General features: G+C 44.3%; 1 protein-coding gene across 2 annotated transcripts in view; it reads right to left on the bottom strand.

Moving 5' to 3' along the window:
• PLPP4 (phospholipid phosphatase 4) overlaps positions 1–21,888 on the bottom strand; it is a 219,104-nt gene extending 197,216 nt beyond the window's left edge. Inside the window, exons 1-2 of one of the 2 annotated variants that reach the window (XM_045068860.1) lie at positions 21,828–21,888; positions 18,697–18,836 (exon numbers count right to left, since the gene is read on the bottom strand). In XM_045068860.1, the coding sequence (XP_044924795.1) occupies positions 18,697–18,710 (14 nt within the window). In that variant the 5' untranslated portion in view covers positions 18,711–18,836; positions 21,828–21,888. Of the gene's footprint in view, positions 1–18,696; positions 18,837–20,418; positions 20,569–21,827 lie in introns of those variants that run through there. The other variant, XM_045068859.1, reaches the window with a different exon arrangement.
• Positions 21,889–22,605: the final 717 nt, after the last annotated feature.

The following is a 22,605-nucleotide window of genomic DNA, read 5'->3' on the forward strand; positions in this document are numbered from 1 at the left end:
GCAGATTTCCAGAGAGCTTAGCTGATATATTTTGAAGTGTCAAAAATTAGCGAAACTGGCTATTTGGTTAGCAGGGAGGAAAGAAGAAAGAGTTGCAGGGCTGATCAGGTTTCAAAACTTTAAAAGCTTCAAACCAGCACTGCCTGGGTGGCACAGTCGGTTAAGCATCTGACTCTTGGTTTTCCCTCAGGTGCCGATCTCAAGTTCATGGGATCCAGCATGCAGCCTGCTGGAGATCACTCTCTTTCTGCCCACACCCCCTTGACCTGCTCACACTCGCTCTAAAATAAATAAATACATCTTAAAAAAAAAAAAGCCAAACTAGTTTATCTGAGATTAGGGGTCTGTCCACTCACTCCATCACAACAACCCCCACCCTTCATTAAACTTGGCTTTACTCCAAATGCTTGGTTGTTCCTCTCCCTTTGGGTTCAAGTCATGCGTGAAGGACTTGTCCAGATTAACACCCAGTTTGTACTCATTTGTTATTTACCTACATACTGAGAGCTGCCTAGTTTCAACTATGTATCAGAGATGTCTTCCAGAAACAAAAAATTAAAACCAGCGACATCAACCACCACAACAAACAATACAAATACTGGTACTGACCATGAACTGACCTAGGAGCTTTCTTTTGGTCAAAGCAAAACTAGAAACATGATGGGAACATAATTCTCATTTGGTCATTTGTCAAATTAAAGGAAGGAAACACACCTGTCATCTCACATTCCTCACTGTCCCTTGTTCTTAGTGACCAGTTAGGTAAAGCCTGACAATGGCATCTCCCTCTTTCTTCCCATCTGTCTTCTCAACTCCCATGTGGCCACTTCAACTCCTTCACTCTTGTGGGAACCCTCTGTCCAAGCCTCCCATCCCAGGGCCTTCTTGTTCCTCTCTCTGCTGGCCAGTCCAACCACCTGATCACATCACTGTCCAATGGACATGCTTTGGGGTCTGCTCAGTGTCCCCACCAAGCTTCTAATATTGGGGTACACTTCCCCAGTGCATACAGAGTTGTGCCAAGACTACAGGAAGCCAAGGAACAAACACCAAATGTCTTCCAGAAGCTACAATTTGGTCAAAGATTTGGGAGGGAAAACATTTTAATTGTGTATATAACATGGAGTTTACATGTAAGTTACATAAAACTTTAAGTGGAAACCCAAGACTTTAAAATAATGTTATACCTGGATAGCCACTTTGGACTCAGCTTTCAGAATGGATGATGAGGATATTTTAGAGAAAACACTGAAGAGATACGGATAAGACAAAAAGTCCAAACTCTGTTCATGCCTTGTGACACACAAGCTTTGTTCATGGAAATTAATCCAATGGAAATCACAATCATTTGCTGAAAACCTATGCAAAAGGTGATTCCTCTCAGCATTACTTATATTAGGAAAAAGCTGTCATGGTTTAAATGATCTCCACTCATGCTGAGTCATACATACAATAGAATACATTGTCTCATTTTACAAAATGTTACAGAAATATATAAACTGACATAAAAATATATTTTTATGGGATATATTGTTAAGTACAAATGCTAATCAGAAAGTACTATTTTATCATTCATCATTGAAGAACAAGTATCAAGGTGTAAGATTAGTCTTCCTGGGTTGGAAGACATGGTTGGAAGACATGGTTGGCCATTTTTGTGTTCTTTTTGCTTCTTACTGTTGTTTCTTGTCATGAACATGTATTGCTTTTATAGTAGATAGATATAAATAAAGGAATTTCTTTCTGTGAGAAGGGGAGCTGGGAACTCCAGCTTTTTGAACACTGTATATATCATTCAGGATCTGGTTCCTCCTTATCCCCCTCAGTTTCATCCCCTGCCATGTCGAGCCTGGTCCTTCACCTACCAACAGTGCTTGAGTGACTGTAGCTTTTTCAACAGGAGAAGCTCTCTCATGGCTTTGTTTCCCAAGTGCTTCTGTCTCTGCCCAACATATCCTTCTTTAACTTTGGAGAACAACTTTTCAGATGATAATTTGGCTTCCCAATGGGCCTTTATGGACGGAGAGATCATTCTGGCCATGTAATTCAATTGCATTCCTCCATGTAAATGAGTAAAGACTTTGCTTTTATAAAGCACCTTTTGGGGGTGCCCAAGTGGTTCAGTGGATTAAGCCTCTGCCTTCAGCTCAGATCATGATCTCAGGGTCTTAGGATCAACCCCCGCATCGGGCTCTCTGCTCAACGGGGAGCCTGCTTCTCTCTCTCTCCCTACTTGTGATCTGTTTGTCAAATAAATAAATAAATCACCTTTTGTATGCTTGGTCACCTTGAGTCACCCCAGACAGACAGTCATACCAGCAGTCTCTGCACATTAGAAATTTCTCACTCATACAGCTGATGCCCAGTTTCTCCATCACAGCAAAAGCAGTAAATATCATCATCTTATGAGCCCTTCTGAACCAGCCCACCAATTAGCCTTCATCCCTGGGCAGTAAACCACCCCACTTTCATTCTTTTAGCCAGGCTGGAGCCTCACCTTTCCACTGTCATCATGGAGAACTCAGTAATTCAATCATTCGATGAGCCGGGGAGCTTCACACCAGCTGTGCCAGTAATGGAACTCTCACCATATGACAGGTCAGTGAGAGAATGGCCGTGTTGAACGATAAGTCCATGTACTTTTCATTCCTTCACTCTAAGTAGAGTTTGGGGCACGGGGTGTCTTCCAAGCAGAGTGTATGTGTGTGTGTGTGTGCGCGCGCGCGCGTGCACACATGTGCATGTGGGTGTCATATTAATAAAGAAAATACAACTTCTGCCCTCATTGTGTCTTATTCAACCCAACACCTTGGCTTCTTCAATGAAGACACTTCTTAGTCTTTAGTCAGCAAGCTGCTGCCAGTTGCAAACCCATATGGGGGTTGGGGAGCAACAGGAACAGATGGTGAACAAGATTCCTGACAAAGCTTTGTTTCAGGGAACAGGCAGAAACTGTCCAACCTCCAGGCTCCCACCCATCCTGGTCAGAAACATTATTTCTCGAGCTTGATCACTCTAATGTGTAATACTAGAGAACAAGTTGGACACTAGGAGCCTGCTGTGAGTAATGATTTCCCACCATATACATGTCTGCTCTTAGTCATCTGCTGGCGTTTCTTTACAAAGCAGTAAAATGTCTGAGGATTTCCTCTTTGCTTTTAGAATGAATTTTTAAGTGGTCAGAAAGGAAGTCTTTGTTGGCACAGTTTATATTTTGCCACCTTCATGAAGAGAGAAATAGTATCCACAGAAGCCCATATCTTAGGCTAAAAAGACCCAAAGGGAGAAGATGAAACTCAGGGATGAGACACTTCTTTTTGGCAGTTATCCAGACAGATTTGAAGCCTCTGCCCAAACACAGTGATTGCCAAGTGCAACAGTGGATCCCAGATTGCATCAGAGTTAATAGCCTAAGCCACATTTTTTTTGGTCCCACCTGAGTAAGCAGAAGTAATGAATGGTGATTATCATGGAGATATTATGCTTATAGTCTCTTGTCTACAACGCATCCACTTCAAGAAGAATGAGTATTAAAAAAAATCCTCAAGCTCAGTAGTAAACATGGAAATGCAAATTAACACTGAGATGTCATTTTTCACCCATAAAAGTATGAATTTTTTTAAAATATTTATTTATTTATTTTAGAGAGAGAAAGCAAGAATGGGAGGGGCAGAGGGAGAGGGAATTTCAAGCAGACTCTGCTGAGGGTGGAGTCCAATGAGGGGCTCGATCGCACAACCCTGAGATCATGACCTGAGCTAAAACCAAGAGTCAGACCCAACCACTATACCACCCAGGCGCTCCAGAGAGTACAAATTTTTTTAAATGTTATTATTACCCAGGAGTTGACAAGGGTATAGGGAAGCAAGCACTCTGACCCTCCAATGCAGGCAGTGTAAATGAATACAGTTTTTTGTAAGACACTGTGTCAGCACACTTTATGAACTTAAAATTTTACATATGTATGAACTTGAGATCTTTTTTTCCAGCTGAGAAACCAGAAAACACAATCCCTAATGACCTGATCAATAAGAAAACTCATTATGTCACAACACGGGTCCAGTTGTAGAAGGTTTCTGACCAGCTTTAGGCTGGTCCCTTCAGAAACCCCATAATGTCCTCCCAGGCCCAGGTCCTCACCACCCTCCTGCTCTGCCCCCATCAGCTTGTTGGCTCACTTCTACCATGATCGGTCACAGGATGTCTCCTGCAGCATGTTTTCACACACTAACATCCCAAAGCAAAAATCAAACAAAACCCTGCTTTTTCTTTGATTTCTTTAAAATGTAGTAAGTTTCTCCAGGACACCCCTAGAAGACTGCTCCCTCTACCCTCTCAGGGGTCTAATTTGGTGGTTCTCAAAATGTGGACCTCAGAAATGCAATCTCTCAGCCCATCCTCGACCTGCTGACTCAGAAGCTCAGGGTGAGGCGGATTCTGTTGTTCCAGTTCAAGAACCACTGATCTCAGTCAAGGAACTGACAAGGGGGGTGTAATGACCACCGTTGATCCATTCCCGTGGGCTGGGAGCAGAGCCACCTCTCTGGAGCACAAGGGCCTTCCCTTGCTGACCCCTACCCTACCTGCCCACTTGTGTGATGAGTCCTAATTTGTCGCATTCTGTTTCATTAGCATGTTTTCCAGCTGTGTGGCCAGCCCAAGAGGTCTTTAATGATGGGGAGAGTTTACAGATTCATTCATGACAAGGGTAGCACCTAGGGTTAATTCAGATGCCTACCTCTCTAAACTGTAGATAACTTCCTCCTCATTTATATTCCTCTCTGCCTTGCTCGGTGGGGGATGGAGGAGGGAGGGAGAGCCTGTGCCAGTGGTAAATTATATCCATAAATTTTCTGCTATTCCTCCCTTCAAAATAGTGAAGCCCAATTCCCCTCGCCTTGACTGTGGGCTCTGCTGAGGGACACACCTCTAACAGATAGAGCGTAGGAGACATGAGGAGATGTGATTCCCAATACTGTGTCACGAAAGACACCATGGCTTCCTCCTTGCTGTTTTCTCTAGGTCACTGGCTCAGGGGGAAGCCCAGTTGCCATGTTGTCTACCAAGAACTAAGCACCCTAGGGAGAAGTCTACCTAGAACGAAGACCCCCTCCCAATAAATCCTGTACCATCGTGGGAGTAGATCCTCTTGCCCAGCCCAGTCATGTCTGCAGATAATGCAGCTGACGTGGTGACCATAGCCTTAAGACTCATAAGATATCTCGCTAGAACCATCCAGTAAGCTGCTCAATAATCCCTACACACAGGGAAAATGACAATGAAGTGATATTTGAATGTTTTTAGGACAAAAAAACAACCACCATGCTCGTGTGATTTTTTTTATATAGCACGGCACAACTAATAGAAACCCTGAGCGCAACGGCTGGGGCTTCTGGGGCTACCCGTTTTAGTTTACAGCCTTTCCTTCTTCCCAAGACATGTGTGATTCTCCAACAGGAGTGGGCTCTTTTTATCCTATGCTTTGGGCCTGTTACTGATTCTGGTCCACTGTGTGGCCACCCTCTTCCTCGCCTGTGCTGATTATTTTCTACTTAGACAACCTGACATCTCTTTATGCATCTGATGCCCATAGCCTTGTCTGGCTCTTTGCCATTTTCCTGTTCGCATTTGAACAGGGGTCTACTGGAAAGAGACTGCATCTCACCCTGTAGCACTGACTTCAAGAGTAGAAACTTCCTGCTGTACATCATCGTGGGTGAAGGAAAGGTTAGGAAGACCTGATTTGGGGCAAACTTCTCAAAAGCCACTCAGAAGAATGGTGAGGACATCTGCTGAGACGTCACTATTTTCTGGAAAGTTAGAGCAAATTGACATGATCGTTCCTGCAGGTAACCCAATCCCTCTGACTTAGCTGTGACTATGACTTCTCTTCTGTCCCGAGTAGAGGTGGCCAATGACTCTAGGCCTTTGTCACTAGAATGTGCCTATAGACTCCTCCATGTGGATGGGTGCCCAGCAAGGTCAGGGTACAGTGGGGGGAATGAAGCCAGCCCACCGGATGCTTAGATACTGCCCTGGAGCCTATCAATTCCAAGAACCATATCGAGGGTGCCCTGAATGAAACTCAGAGCCTAAGACGGTGTTTCCCATGAATCACCAGAAGTACCCATTGAAAAGCACAACTGCTTCCACCCTATCCATGGCCCACTGGCCAATTCTGATGCACCCTAGATTTTTGTTTTTTTTTTTTTTTTTTTTTTTTTTTTTAAGATTTTGCTTATTTATTTGACAGAGATGACAAATAGGCAGAGAAGCAGGCAGAGAGAGAGGAAGGGAAGCAGGCTCCCTGCTGAGTAGAGAGCCCTATGTGGGGCTCCATCCCAGGACCCTGGGACCATGACCTGAGCCGAAGGCAGAGGCTTTGACCCACTGAGCCACCCAGGTGCCCTGCATCCTAGTTTTTTAGAGCGATTTCTATTTTTTAATCAACGGATGGTTTACATACAACAAAATGTGCAGATTCTAAGTGTTCCATTCAGTAATTTTTGACAGGTGTGGACACCTGTGAGAGCACCTCCTTAAACAAGAACATTTCTGTCACCCCAGAAAATCCTCTCTTGTTCCTTTTCAATCAACCCCACCCCCAAAAGCCAAGACTATTGAGTTTCTATGATCCTATAGAATTCTTCCCAGAACTATTGCTTTTGAAACATTTAGGCTAAAAAAAATTTTATCTGTCATTCGAGAGCTCTAAATAAGCCATCTCTGCATGGCAGGGGAGAGGGGTTCAATGGTCCATCTGTGAAGACTGATCCCTTTCCCTAGGAAAGCCAGCCAAAGGGGCCTTTTAGCAATGTAAATACAGGGCCATCTGCATTGGCAATGTGGCTGGAAATGTGACTCCAAGGGGCTGGAACTGCCCCGGGAGAATGCTAAAGCTTTCTGCTGGAAGCAGGAGAGCAGCTCTCAGGCAGTGCAGGAAAAAAAAGTGTCAAGGACAGTGGAGGGTCCCCCCCAAGCCTTTTGGAAAGGGTCCAGCCCGGGGTTAGGGGCTGAGGGGCCCAAAGTAGATGGGATTATTTTCATGAGGGACCTTGGGACAGTCTGGACTCAGACAAGCATGCTCAGGAAAGGTGGCAGTTAAGGGGGCGCGGAATGGGATAACTGGGGGATGGGCATTAGGGAGGGCACTTGATGGAAGGAGCCCTGGGGTGTTATCTGAAACTGATGAATCACAAAATTCTACCCCTGAAACGAATAATACCCTAACTGTTAACTAAATTGAATTTAAATTTAAAAAGTCAAGGGAAAAAAATACTATTTGGGGAAAAACAAAGGACAGAGTGTCCTGAGTAAGACAGTGTGGCCCCGTGGGCTGGCTCTGGTCCTCATTACTTGTGTGGCCTTGGGCAAGTGACTTATCTTCATTGAGCTTTGGTTTCTCTCATCTGTAAATGGGGATAATAACCACATGATGTTGATGTTAGGATTAAGTGGGGTAATATAAGTGAAGTGCTTCCCATATATTTACATTATTTTCAGGAGACATAAACAATTTTTAATGTTATTGCTATTATTCTTAAAGCAGTCAAAAATAAAAAAATAAAATAAAAGAATGGCACTTTCCCCATCAAGCTTCCTAACTAACCTTGTGCTGGCATTTACAGATGATTTTGATATCTATACATTTATTTTGATCTGCCTCGCCCCATTGAACAAATTGTCTTATTAGTTCTAATAGCTGTCCACTTAATTTTCCAGGGTTCTCTAAATATCTATCTCCTGAAAATAAGGACACTTTCATTTTTCCTAATTATTATAACGGGTTTTCCTTCTGCCTTATCACTTTGGTAATTATTAAATTATTTTAATGTTCTTTAGAAAGAATATATTGGTGTTGAATTTGAGGCCAGGCTGAAAATGAATCAATTAGGAACTGAGCAGCTATCCACAGAGTAAACAGCAGAAGCCACATCTAGTTTGGGTGTGATGGGACAACGGCTGTTGGTAACTGAGAAGCAGAAGAATCCCGAGACAGAGTCTAGGTGAGCAAAAGTTGGACTATGGCAAGAGAAGGCAGAGCCAACAGAAACCCCGGCTCTGAATGCTGGTGGTGTCATTGACCACAAAGCCATGAGAAGAGCTCTGTTTTGACTCAATCCTAGTATCTTAAAAAGAGGGGAGAAGGAAATTGAGCACCCATTTCAGTCTATGACAGATCTGTGACTAAGGAGTCAAGGCAAAGTGGCAAAGAGCTTTACTTTTTACTTTTTTTTTTTTTTCATGATGAGGATCTTTTTTTATTAACATAAAATGTATTATTAGCCCCAGGGGTACAGGTCTGTGAATCACCAGGTTTACACACTTCATAGCACTTACCTTCCTCAATGTCCCCACTTACCCCACCACTCTCTCCCTCCCCTCTCCTCCCAGCAACCCTCAGTTTGTTTTGTGAGATTAAGAGTCTCTTATGCTTTGTCTTCCTCCTGATCCCATCTTGTTTCATTTATTCTTTTCCTACCCCCCAAATACCCCATGTTGCCTCTCTACTTCCTCATATCAGGGAGATCATACAATAATTGTCTTTCTCTGATTGACTTATTTTGCTAAGCATAATATACTCTAGTTCCATCCACATCGTAGCAAATGGCAAGATTTCATTTCTTTTGATGGCTGCAAGTATTCCATTGTATATATATACCACATCTTCTTTATCCATTCGTCTGTTGATGGACATCTAGGTTCTTTCCATAGTTTGGCTATTGTGGACATTGCTGCTATAAACATGCAGGTGCACGTGACCCTTCAGATCACTACATTTGTATCTTTAGGGTAAATATCCAGTAGTGCAATTGCTGGGCCATACGGTAGCTCTATTTTCAACTTTTTGAGAAACCTCCATGCTGTTTTTCAGAGTGGTTGCACCAGCTTGCATTTCCACCAACAATCTAAGGAGGGTTTTTTGTTTGTTTTTGGTTTTGTTTTTTAATTTGTTTATTTTCAGCATAACAGTATTCATTATTTTTTCACCACACCCAGTGCTCCATGCAATCCGTGCCCTCTGTAATACCCACCACCTGGTACCCCAACTTCCCACCCCTCCGCCACTTCAAACCCCTCAGATTGTTTTTCAGAGTCCATAGTCTCTCATGATTCACCTCCCCTTCCAATTTCCCCCAACTCCCTTCTCCTCTCTAACTCCCCATGTCCTCCATGCTATTTGTTATGCTCCACAAATAAGTGAAACCATATGATAATTGACTCTCTCTGTTTGACTTATTTCACTCCACATAATCTCTTCCAGTCCCGTCCATGTTCCTACAAAAGTTGGCTATTCATCCTTTCTGATGGAGGCATAATACTCCATAGTGTATATGGACCACATTTTCCTTATCCATTTGTCTGTTGAAGGACATCTTGGCAGAAATCAGTGGCTTTCTTATACACTAACAATGAAAATACAGAAAGGGAAACTAGAGAATCGATTCCATTTACTATAGCACCAAGAACTATAAGATACCTGGGAATAAACCTAACCAAAGAAGTAAAGGATCTGTACTTGAGGAACTACAGAACACTCATGAAGGAAATTGAAGAAGCCACAAAAAGATGGAAGACCATTCCATGCTCTTGGATTGGAAGAATAAACATTGTTAAAATGTCTATACTGCCTAGAGCAATCTATACTTTTAATGCCATTCCAATCAAAATTCCACCAGTATTCTTCAAAGAGCTGGAGCAAATAATCCAGAAATTTGTATGGAATCAGAAGAGACCCTGAATCACTAAGGAAATGTTGAAAAACAAAAATAAAACTGAGGGCACCACGTTACCTGATTTCAAGCTTTACTACAAAGCTGTGGTCACCAAGACAGCATGGTACTGGCATAAAAACAGACACATAAACCAGTGGAACAGAGTAGAGAGCCCAGATATGGACCCTCAACTCTATGGTCAAATAATCTTCGACAAAACAGGAAAAAATATACAGTGGAAAAAAGACAGTCTCTTCAATAAATAGTGCTGGGAAAACTGGACAGCTATATATAGAATAATGAAACTCTACCATTCTCTTACACCGTACACAAAGATAAACTCAAAATGGATAAAAGACCTCAATGTCAGACAGGAATCCATCAGAATCCTCGAGGAGAACATAGGCAGTAATCTCTTCAATATCAGCCACAGCAACTTCTTTCAAGATATGTCTCCAAAGGCAAAGGAAAAAGTGAAAATAAACTTTTGGGACTTCATCAAAATCAAAAGCTTCTGCACAGCAAAGGAAACAGTCAAAAAAAACAAAGAGGCAATCCATGGAATGGGAGAAGATATTTGCAAATGACAGTACAGACAAAAGGTTGATATCCAGGATCTATAATGAACTCCTCAAACTCAACACACACAAAACAGGCAATCATATCAAAAAATGGGCAGAAGATATGAACAGAGACTTCTCCAATGAAGACATACAAATGGCTATCAGACACATGAAAAAATGTTCATCATCCCTAGCCATCAGGGAGATTCAAATTAAAACCACATTGAGATATCACCTTATACCAGTTAGAATGGCCAAAATCAACAAGACAGGAAACAACATGTGTTGGAGGGGATGTGGAGAAAGGGGAACCCTCTTCCACTGTTGGTGGGAATGCAAGTTGGTACAGCCTCTCTGGAGAACAGTGTGGAGATTCCTCAAGAAATTAAACATAGAACTTCCCTATGACCCTGCCATTGCACTACTGGGTATTTACCCCAAAGATACAGATGTAGTGAAAAGAAAGGCCATCTGTACCCCAATGTTTATAGCAGCAATGGCCACGGTCGCCAAACTGTGGAAAGAACCAAGATGCCCTTCAACAGACGAATGGATAAGGAAAATGTGGTCCATATACTTTCTACTTTTAATCGATGGTGTAACACTTCCACCTAACAACAAGCACAACTCATTTTAAGAATTAAAGTTTGATTTTGGTGATTGCAGTTTGCAAAGCTATCTTTCTATCCTTTGGAATCTCGGATGCACAGAATCACTGTGATGTGCTTCTCTGAGCCCCTTTCATCAGTTTCTCGCATATTAGCATCAACATCCCCATTTTTATCCTTAATATTTCAAAATTTATTTTGATCCCCTTTACCCAACTCCTAATTCCATTCCCACTCCACTACATGTTCACACTCCGATCGAATATATAACTTTCCTGAATGACCTTATTTACATCTAAAGGCATCCTTAACAATTATTTACTAGTGTGGGTTTTTCCCCCACAAACAAGATTATGCTGGGTATCTCATTTGACTTTTTACTTTTTTCATTAAATATTACATGTTTGAGCTTTATAAATTTTTTTTCTATTATATATAAGGAGTATTGAAGTTGACAAGAAAATGAACACAGAGCAGTCCCCCACCGGCCATTAGATAGCTAGTATCACAGAAACCCAGGGTGACTCCCCAATTCAACCAACCTTTCTTCCTCTGTAAGTAACTGTATCCTAAATTCTTGCTTATCCTTTCCTTATCTTTATTAGTTTTTGCCAGACACATCATATATTCCTGATAATCTATGGTCTGGTTTCTCATGGTTTTCAACTTTACGTAAAGGCAATTACATGCATTTTTACACAACTTTTAAGAATTCGATAGTCTAGGGGCACCTGGGTGGCTCAGTGGGTTAAGCCTTTGCCTTTGGCTCAGGTCATGATCTCAGGGTCTTGGGTTCAAGCCCTGCAGCAGGCTCTGCTCAGCAGGGAGCCGGCTACCCCCCCCCCTCTCTCTGCCTGCTTCTCTGCCTACTTGTGATCTCTTTCTCTCTGTCAAGTAAATAAATCTTTAAAAAAAAAAAAAAGAATTCGATAGTCTATGCATAATTCTTTCCCGCAGATGCTTATAACTGCCATGTATTAATTTTCGTAACCCTGCATCATTATTTATCCATTCTTCATCCTCAGACACTTGGACTGTGTCCAGTGTTTGACAAACAAAGCTATAGGGACGTTCCTAAGCAAACACGCAGGAGCATCTCTATGCCACAAAACAGAATGGCTGGGTTAGAAGTACACATCTCCGACTTACACTTGATGCCACACTGACGTCCAAAGGGGCTGAGGCAACTGGCAGTCCCCCCAGAACACGATGAGCGTCCCAGTGGCTCCCAGCTTCTCAAAGGCTTGATATGGTCGGACTTAAACTTGTGTCAATGTCATAATTGTAAAATATGGTTTTACTTTAAATTTCCTTGATAACCAATGAACTTGACAATCTTCGTATACATTTTTCAGCCACTGAATGAAGTGACTGTTCAAGTCTTAATCTTTTTTTTTCCTGTGGGCTCTTTTTGGGCTTGATTAGTAAATAGATGATTGTTTTTAACTCTTGTAGAGACTCTGGAGATTTTACACATTTGCCACATGTATTAGTCCCTCTTGCTGCTAGCTATATAGCTTATTTCCAACCCTTTGTTATTTCAAGCAATGCTGTGCTAGACATCTCTGTACACGGGTCTTGGTTTGGGAAGAAATACCCCTGAGTGGAACTGCTGGGTCTTTGAGTACGTGCATATTCCATTTCCTTAAAGGCTGACAAAATGCCCTCTAAGAATAGCAGCACCAATTTCCCATCCTCCTACAAGTTATCAAAGGCCCCCATTCATTCTCCTGCATGTTTTTGCCAGCACTGGACGTCATCATCAAGGCAACCCTAGGTAGATACCATCTCCTTTAGTCTGTAAATAATCATGGAAAGTAGAAGATGAAAATGAGCCAGCATGTTTCTAGTACTTTACAATTCGGGAAGCGCTCTCCTCTGTATGACCTACCTCATTTTATGGCCAAATCCCATCACTGATTCCCTTGCAAACCACACTCCAAGCCAGCGTACTTCATTCTCTAAATTCGACATGCTGCATCACACTTCCATGTAAATACAGGTGTCTTGCCAACAGCAAGTACCCCGTCCCACAAATTCCCTAAACCCTGTTCAGTCATGAGCTGGTCTTTATCTCATACTCCCAGGAAGCGATGAGACCAGAGATCGAGCTCTGTCATCGGGATCTTCAAGAACAGGACATGGCCCTGTCATCCTCTCCCAAGGGACCCTGCCTCCTCCCCAGCCACCAAAAGTCGGGGATTTTTGAAACATGGAAAGGGGTTTGGATACTTGTCAGCCAAAAATTAGGACATATTGTCCAGCACAGAGGTTAAAGACAGCAGGGCACTCAAGGACACAGGGCTCCTGTCTTTTCTCCCCAAACATTACCTTTCCCCTTCTTGTTCTCTCCTTCCAGTGTCTGGTGCTGAGTCTGGGGTAAAGAATGGGCCGCGGGATCACAATCAGTCAGGCATTCCCACCAATGGGAGCTCGCTCACGAACTCTTTATTTTTCTGGATCTTTGTGACTGTGTTCCTTCTGTTGGCAATATGTCATCCTAATGATTTTATTTTAACAGTAATGAATGATGACTTCACTCCGGTAGCATGGCATATGGAATCCCTTTTCAATCCCAAGTGAATCAGTGCTGTAGTAATGAACACCAACTTCATCAATAACATTAGAGAATATAAAATGCTGTTCTCCAGTCATTGGCATCTCTTTCTGTAATCTTTGCACTCCATCATTTTGACTAATATTTTCTAGATTTAGCTGCCTTTTTATTTACAAAATGCTCATGCGTGTCTGCCTGAATTATAACTTCCAGGTTGCGATTTCACGAATGGTTTTCAAGCGCCTGTGTCGGGCCTTGTCACACACCAGGCCTACTGTTTGGATCGGAGGTAAGCCAGACTCAGAAAAGTCATTTGGTCAAAAGTCTGAAGGATGGAATTTTTTAAGAATTTTTTCTTAAATTTTTTATTTTTTTATTAACATGTAATGTATTATTAGCCCCAGGGGCACAGGTCTGTGAATCATCAGGTTTACACACTTCACAGCACTCACCATAACATATCCCTTCCCCAGTGTCGATAACCCCACCACCTTCTCCCAGCCCCCTCCCCCGCCCCAGCAACCCTCAGTTTGTTTCATGAGATTAAGAGTCTCTTATGGTTTGTCTCCCTCCCGATCCCATCTTGTTTCATTTATTCCTTTCCTACCGCCCAAATCCCCCCATGTTGCCTCTCAACTTTAGGGAGATCATATGATAATTATCTTTCTCTGATTGACTTATTTCGCTCAGCATAATATCCTCTAGTTGGGATGGAATCAGAATTTTAACCCCGGGTGTAGACCTCAAAATCTAGTGCCCTGTCTCCTGCACTACGTGACAAGTTTGCAAAGTTTTGTTGTTTTTGAAATAGCAGACATTGAATTCCTGACATTTTATTTAATTTTCTTGAGAATCCTAAAGGAATTTGCAATCACTGCATCCGTGATGTTTGAGCTCCCGAGGAGTGAGAGGCCAAGCCAACATTTCGTACAGCACCTCGTCCCATTACTCAGAGACACAGCCCAGACGCTGTGTCAGCCAGCTTCCCCTCTGAGAGGCGTCAGGTTGACAGTCGCCAGAGAACCCCTCCACCAACCCCCGCCCAGCCAGCTGCCTCAACACTGACAGTTTCATTCCCTTTCCCTGTGAGAATCAATACCCAACAAATCTGAGTCTCTGGTCTCCAGCTCTACAGTTTTATGTGTGGAGATTTATGCCTTTGGGTATCTGAGGAATCAGTCTAGAATGGATGAGAATACCCTACATTTTCAAGTTACAAATTTTAATCTTTTTTTTTATAAAGATTTTTATTTATTTATTTGACAGACAGAGATCACAGGTAGGCAGAGAGGCAGGCAGAGAGAGAGGAAGGGAAGCAGGCTCCCTGCTGAGCAGAGAGCCCGATGTGGGGCTCCATCCCAGGAACCTGGGATCATGACCTGAGCCGAAGGCAGAGGCTTTAACCCACTGAGCCATCCAGGTGTCCCTCAAATTTTAAACTTCTGATATAAAGTTTGGTTTACAGAGCAGTATTCGATACAGTTTAAGCTAAGCCTACAAAAAACATCAGACTTTATAAGATGATGATGAGTCATTTAAAATAAAAAGTCTGGGGACACACTACATAGAGGTCCTGAAATGGTCACCGTAACAAGTATGCGCTCTTACATTTTCTCTTCCAGGCCCCTGGGCCTTTCTGGGAGCAACCCAGCTGCTCCCTGTCCTCATCTGCCATCGCCTGGAAAGCCCCCAGCTCAGAAGTCATGTCTTCACGACCAAAACCTTTCCGACATGCCCACCTGTCCCTCATGATAGCCGCTCCCTGTTCCCACACGACGTCGCCCTCCTGCAGTCATTCCAGTCACTTGTTCCTCTGGCAAATCCTCGCAGAGGACCTACCGCATACCGGGCACCCCAGCAACCGATGGACAAAAGTGCCTGCCGTGCAGAGGGGACACTTCAGCTGGGGACAACAGACAAAACACAAACACGTGAAGGAAACAGAGTACGCCAGACAGTGATTTGAGCAATGAGGGAAACAGAGCAGGGAAAGTTGGGTCCAGAGCAGGGGAGTGTGGAGGAGGCGCCCAATTTAAAATAGGGGGACAGGGGAGATCTCAGTGAGCAGGTAACATGTGAGCACAAAGTTGAGGGAGGGAAGGAGCAACCATGCTCCTTCCATTCCAAGCTGAGCAACAGATGGTGACATGGCTTAGGGCAGGAGGCACACTGAGCTGGAGCAGAGAGAGTGAGCAAGACACCAGCTCCAGAGACCCCACGGGGGGAAGGATGCAGAGCCTGGCTGGCCATTCGCAAGACACTGGGTTTGACAATGAGTGAAACAGGGAAACATCCGAGAAAGAAGTGAAGGATGGCTCAGGGCCCATCCCTCCTTACCGCACTGGTGCACACATGCATATGTCTCTCCCCCGCTTACTGGACTGCGAGATGCCCAGGACAGAAGCCGCCTCTGGATTCCCAATGTGCCACCCAGGCCAGGACCCATGGACAAGAACTGTGTGTTGAGTCTCATGGCTGGCATGAGCGTGTCTCAGTCATGCGTTTTACTAACAAACACGAAGGCAGAGACAAGCTTTTTGACATCACTTGGGGAAAAAATAAGTCAGAGGCCAGGAGAGCACCTCCACCCAGCCCTCTAGCTTCACCTCTCTGGGTAAGAACTCAGGTGACACCATGAACATTCTCGGCTTCCACAGGTAGACATCAGAAGTGCTGGCTACCAATGAACTCTTTATTCAAGGGCAGGGTGGCAGATGGAACTGACTTCTTGTATTTGTTGAAACAGAAGGGGAGAAATCTGTCTTTTCAGAGTGTTACAACAGGAATTATTTCGTGCCAAGGAATTTCCCCAACCCCTCTTTTCAGCTGAGCAGACACACTGCTTTGGGCCATAGGAGGACTCAAGACGGCTTTCATGCAGTGTGGGGACAGCTTGAGAAGCTACCGGACCAGCCGGAGAGGCCCTACTCTGGCAGCCTCGGGTCTCCTGGCAGCAGAGCAGTGGGGATGAGTCCCGCTCTTTCTGGGTGTCAAGCACATCGCTGATCTTGGTCTGTCTGTGCTGCTGATGGCCCCTGCCCCACTCCCTCCCTCCCTAGCCTCCTCCCCAGCTGTCTCTGGGGGGCGGAGCAAAAAAGCCACTGGGAACAACATGGATAAGAGATTCCAGAAAGCATGTTCTTCAGAGATGAGTGAGAACAGCCAAAGTGCGGAGTGATTATGGGCAAGACCAGAAGAATGAGAGAAAGCGCTGTTCTTTGTCTGTCACACCCAAACCTGTCTGAGAGGGAGGACCACAGCCAGGACTAAACAGCCAAAGAGCAAAACAAATACATCTCCGGCAGAGCAGGGAGGCAGAAAGGAAATTTTACAATTCCACAAAAAACTGCTTACATTCCAGCAGGTGGGCAAGCTTCATGTCATTTCAAAAAAATGAATTATTCTATGGTTTAATGCCAGTCTTATTCTGAATTCCATACGCTGGACAGTATGGTAAGGTTTTCGGTGTACACAGTCCCCATAAGAATCCAGCCCCTTCAACAAACTCGGAGGGCTCCTCAAAGCTGAATCTGGATGTAAGAAACAACACCCCTCATCAGGTCTGAATTGGCAAGCTCTGCTGTGTGACAGATCCTACAAGGTGACAAAGAGCAAGCAGCGTCCAGGGCTTGCCAGCAGTGGGAAGCAGGTGTGGGAGTCGCTGCAAGGTGACCAAAGAGCCATTCTGCCTGGACGGCGGGGGCATCTCCGTGGGCCAGCGGCCGTCACGTGTGCCCGAGCTGTGTAGGTGGCTATGTCCTGCCTCCAGACGGGCAGGCTGTCTGTCTGGAGAGGCCAGAATAACCACGGGCCCTCGAGGGGGAAGGTCTTCCCACCCTCGATGGAATGCCCACTGAGCAGTGTTTACAGGGTTCCTGCGCTCCTGGACACCTGCCGCATCGCCCTGCCTTTTTTTATGCTCCTTGAACCCGGCATGAGAAATAGGTTGCACTCGGACATCTGCCACCCGCTTGCTCATGATAGAGGTCACATTTGAGCACAGTGTCTTCCCCCATGGAGCCCAGACCAGATCTCAACATTTGCTCAACGCTGCACCCCAGACACCCACAACCTGCCAACCAACCAGACGTTGGCAGCATGCGACGCAGAGCCTATCTCTCAGCCTGACTCGAACGCTCAGCCGTTGGAAGGGCAGAACCATGTCTTCGGCATCTCTGCAGCCCAGATGGTACCGAGCCCCCATCTCAGAGACAGAAAGCAATCTAGACTAAGTTTCTCTTCCAGAACTTTAAGCCACGCTCAGCAAACTTCCCCCATGTGTGGGGGACACAGAACCAAATCAGATGTGGGCTACAACCTCTGGAATCTTAGAGTCATTCAATCAACACTTAAGGAAACCAGCTCTGATGACAGCGGAGATCATCTTAGCTCTGATGACAGCGGAGATCATCTTTGGGAGACGATCCCAAAGAAACGCTGTGTGGGTCACTCTGAAAGCCTGGAGACGTGGCCCCCCCAAATTGGGTTAGGTAAGTAGAAGATGCTATTTTAAACAAATAGCAATTAAAGCGACCTGGTTCCTTGAAGAATTGCCTTCCAGAAGTAATACTGCCAGGCTCTCAGGCATCCTGTCACTCAGTGATAAAAAGGCTTCAGGATGACATACATCATGACTAAGCCATTCCTTCTGCATCTGTTTCCCTCATTACCATTGTTAAGAGACGGAACAGGAAAAGCTTCTGCGACTGGGTAATGACTTCTTCTGAATCCTTTCTACCAGTTGTAAGGAGCTAGTCTGACAGTCTGATTTGTTTTCATTTCTCCTTAAACCAACCCAAACAGAAGTTAGGTTGCAATTTTGGAAAATGCCTGAAAACTTTTGGGAGCCTCATTAATAACAGGGTCAATGCCCACGTTTAACTGGGTGCCTCCTGTTCCCATTGTGGCTGAGGCTGTGCCTTTCACAAGACTCAATTACACTGGCTAATGAGGTACATTAATCAGGCCTCAGAGCTCTGGGGACACCAGCGAAGGGTCTGTTGACCTTCGGAGCAGGCTGAACCATCACTGTCCTATTTCGTGTGTCATGTTTCTGATGACGCTAGGTGTGGTTAGGATGTTAACTCGTGCTTTACTAGCCTGAACTAGTTATTGTTTTGGATTCTACTGGATGATCCCAATTGTCTCTATTTCTTTAGCACTGATGCTTAGATCAAGCGAGTTAATGTACATGGAGCTTCTGCATCGCAAGCAGCATGGAGGAACTAGAGATCAGTAAGCAGGTCACTCACCTGGCGGATTCCATGATGTTCCAGCTGCCTTCGGTTAGACCCCCACTCACTCCATTGGCTGCTCAGATGCCTGAAGCACCCAGACTCTTCTTCTCTGAATGAGACCTTCTGGGATCTCCACCAGCTACTTTTGGGCAAGTCTGTGGTTTGGAGAGATTAGGGGAATAAATGTAAGAATTAAATAAATGTATGCATTTCTGTGACCTTAGCCAAGTTGTTTCATCTCTCCAAGTACCAGTGTCCCAATTGATAAAATGAGGACTCTGGGGGTTGGTGGGATTTTTCTAATGAGCTCAGGGTACATTGAGCAGAACAGGGTCTCAACAAATGTTAGTTCTTATTATTCATTAAATATCATTCCTAATCACACTTGAACACTTTTGAAAGACAAATCTGCTTGGTCCATGAACAGACAATGTTTCTTGTCCCCTTGGGATGAGGAAAGTCCTCCTTGAGTGGAAGGAATGGAGGGGATGGGGACAAAGTGACCAGCAAGGCTGGCTCTTCGGGCAGGGAGACAATGCACGAAGATGTAGATAGCAGCAAAGCCTCTTGGGAACATTTTGTGGGATTTAGAGCTATTTTTGTAAAAGACTATCTCCCCGAGTCACCTACTCATGCTGACTCCTGGAAGCAGCATAGACAGAACTCAAACTGCTCGAAAACAGAAAAGAAAACTGTCCCAAAGCAGAAAAGTGCAGGACAAGAGCCATGATCAGGGCTGCCCAGGCAGTAAACAGCCACATCGAACTTTCTGTCTTCTGGTCCGTGTTCTTTCCTCACCACCAGTCACTTCTCCCTTCAAATTTGGGCTAACCTTGGAGAAATCTCCAGAGAGGACAGTTTGGGGAGGCATCGACAACTGCCAAGTCAGGCATTCTTCAGAACAGGTGTTACCTTCAGTACCGACAGTACCAACAGGTGTCACCTTCAGTACCAACATCCCCTGAGTGTCAGCCCCTTCACCAAAAGCCTCATTAAACCTCCTCAACCACCCCCAGAGCTGGTACCAGCATGTATTCTCCTTTGACCTAAAAGGAAACAGAGCCTCAGGATGGTCAAGTGACTTTGACAGCAAGTTTCCTTGCCTCACACAAACTATTCTATATGCTAAGGGGCAAAAATGAAGGTGCTCTGAATTGTTTTATAAGGCCATGAAACCAAAACTGGTTGAGAAATAAGTTACAGTCTAATCTCATTTATGAACACAGAGGCAAAAATGCTAAATAAAGGAGGATTGAATCTGACTCTACCACACACAGAGAAAGAGAGAGAGACTATGAAAACATTAGGGCCAGATAGGATCTGTCCTGTGAAAGCAAGGATGGTTCAATGTTACAATATCTAGAAATACATTGCATTGTCTGATTAAAGAAGAAAATGAAAGGATCCTCTCAATCGTACTGGGCTATATGGTGATCCCCCAAAAGACAGGTCCTTGCCCTAACCCCAAGCCTGTGAATGTTCCTTTATTTGGAAAAAGTCCTTGCATACACAATTATCAGATTTCGAGATGAGGAGATCATCCTGCATTACCAATGATGCATCCTTATTAAAAAACACAAGGAGAAGAAAGAGCAGAGGAGATGGTGATGGTAAAATCGATTCTGTGATTAAAGAAATGCAGCTCCTAGCCCAGGCTGCCAAGTCCACTGACAACTACTGCAGATACGAGAGTGGCATGAAATGGATTCTCCCTTACAGCCTGCAGAAGGAACACACCTGCTGATGCTTTCAGATTTCTGACCACCATAACTGAAGGAGGAGAATGAATTTCTGTTGCTCTGAGTCATCAGGTTTGGGTCACAACAGCCCCAAGGAAGAAATACATTCAATAGTATTCAACATGAGTTTGTAGAAAATAACTTTCAGAAAACTAGGAATATAAGGGAAAGTCAAGTTACAGATGGGGTAAAGACACTCAAAACACATATCTGCTGTAGAATTAATACTCACAATGTGGAAAGAATTGCAAGTCAATAAGGAAAAGACCAAAATCCTATTGAAAAAAAGGTACAAAAATGAACGATTCACAGAACAGACAACCCACTCAGTCTCACCTGCAATCAAGAAAATGCAAATTAAAATACTAATGAGATTCTATTTCACACTCATCAAATTGGCTAAAAATTTTGAATGAAAATATCAAGTTGGCAAGTGTGCAGAAAATTAACTTAGCCGGCCTGACTGCTCAACTCTTATACATTCTTATGAGGATCTGCTTAACATGACCTGGCTTCTGAGAACGGGGCCAATGGAATCTTCTTTACATTTCTTCTTAAAGATTTTATTTATTTATTCATGAGAGACAGAGGGAGACAGAGAGAGGCCGGGGCAGAGGGAGAAGCAGGCTCCCCACTGAGCAGGGAGACCCATGTGGGACTTGATCCCAGGAGGCAGGGATCATGACCTGAGCTGAAGGCAGACACTTAACCAACTGAGCCACCCAGGGGCCTCTCTTCTTTATGCTTTAAGTGAGATGGCATTTTACATACTCTAGACGTGCTATATACCAGCTTTCTAGGTAATTTGTGCACACAGTGTGAATTTTGATGCAAGTCCACTTTCCTTCTGCAGGTCAGGAGTTTCAGGAACTATAGCTAGTTATAAAGACAATATGTGCCTACATCGCCAGCCCTCATTCAAATCTCCAGACCTGGAGAGAGGAGTCAAGATGGCGGAGAAGTAGCAGGCTGAGACGACATCAGGTAGCAGGAGATGAGCTAGATAGCTTATCAAACCACTGCAAACACCTACAGATCCAATGGGAGATTGAAGAGAAGAAGAACAGCAATTCTAGAAACAGAAAATCGACCACTTTCTGAAAGATAAGACCGGCGGAGAAGTGAATCCAAAGCGATGGGAAGATAGACCATGGCGGGGAAGGGGCTGGCTCCCGGCAAGCGGCGGAGCAACGGAGCACAAAATCAGGACTTTTAAAAGTCCGCTCCATGGAGGACATGGCTCCAGAGGAGAAACCAGGGTGAAGCCCACGCAGGCTCTGCATAACCCCAGGTCCCACAGGGTCACAGAATGATCGTGGGTGTCTGAGTCGCAGAGCTCACAGGTGTTACAGCCCGGAAGCCGGCTGCAGAGACAGAGCCAGGACTGAGCTCCCAAGTCGGGGTTACCTTGAACCAGTCACGGTGAGCTCGGAGCGAGGCCGGAGGCCAGGGAGACGGGAGTGATTGAGTGCTTTTCTCTGAGGGCGCACTGAGGAGTGGGGCCCCTAGCTCTCAGTTCCTCCAGGCCAGAGATTGGGAGGCCGCCATTTTCATTCCCTTCCTCCGGAACTCTATGGAAAGCGTTCAGGGAACAAAAGCTCCCAAAAGCGAACCCAAGCAGATTACTCAGCCCAGTCCCTGATAAGGGTGGTACAATTCTGCCTCGGGCAAAGACACTTGAGAATCACTACAACAGGCCCCTCCCCCAGAAGATCAACAAGAAATCCAGCCAAGACCAAGTTCACTTACCAAGAACAGCGGAATTCCAGAGGAGGAGAAAGCAAAGCATGAAACTCATGGCTTTCTCTCCATGATTCTTTAGTCTTGCAGTTAATTTAATTTTTTTAAAATTTTATTTCTTTTCTTCTGCTAAATTTTTTTAAACTTTTACCCTTTCCTTTTTTAACGTTTTTTAACTAGTTTATCTTAACAATACCTTTCATTAAAAAAAAATGATCTTTTTTGAAACTTCATTATTATAGTCATATTTTATGCTTCATTGTATCTGAATTTATTTTTTGTATACACACAGGGTTTTTTCCTCTAAAAAAATTTGGGGTACAACTTCTTCTAATAGATCAAAATACACCCTAATTCTAACTCTGGCCTTGTTCTAGTCTCCAGCCTAAGCAAATTCTCTCCATTTTCTTTTTCTTTATTCTCCCAACCAACTTACTTTATCAAC

This window comes from Mustela putorius, unplaced genomic scaffold (assembly GCF_011764305.1).
Source record: "Mustela putorius furo isolate JIRA1106 unplaced genomic scaffold, ASM1176430v1.1 tig00003909_pilon_pilon_pilon, whole genome shotgun sequence".
Classification (NCBI taxonomy): Eukaryota; Metazoa; Chordata; class Mammalia; order Carnivora; family Mustelidae; genus Mustela; species Mustela putorius.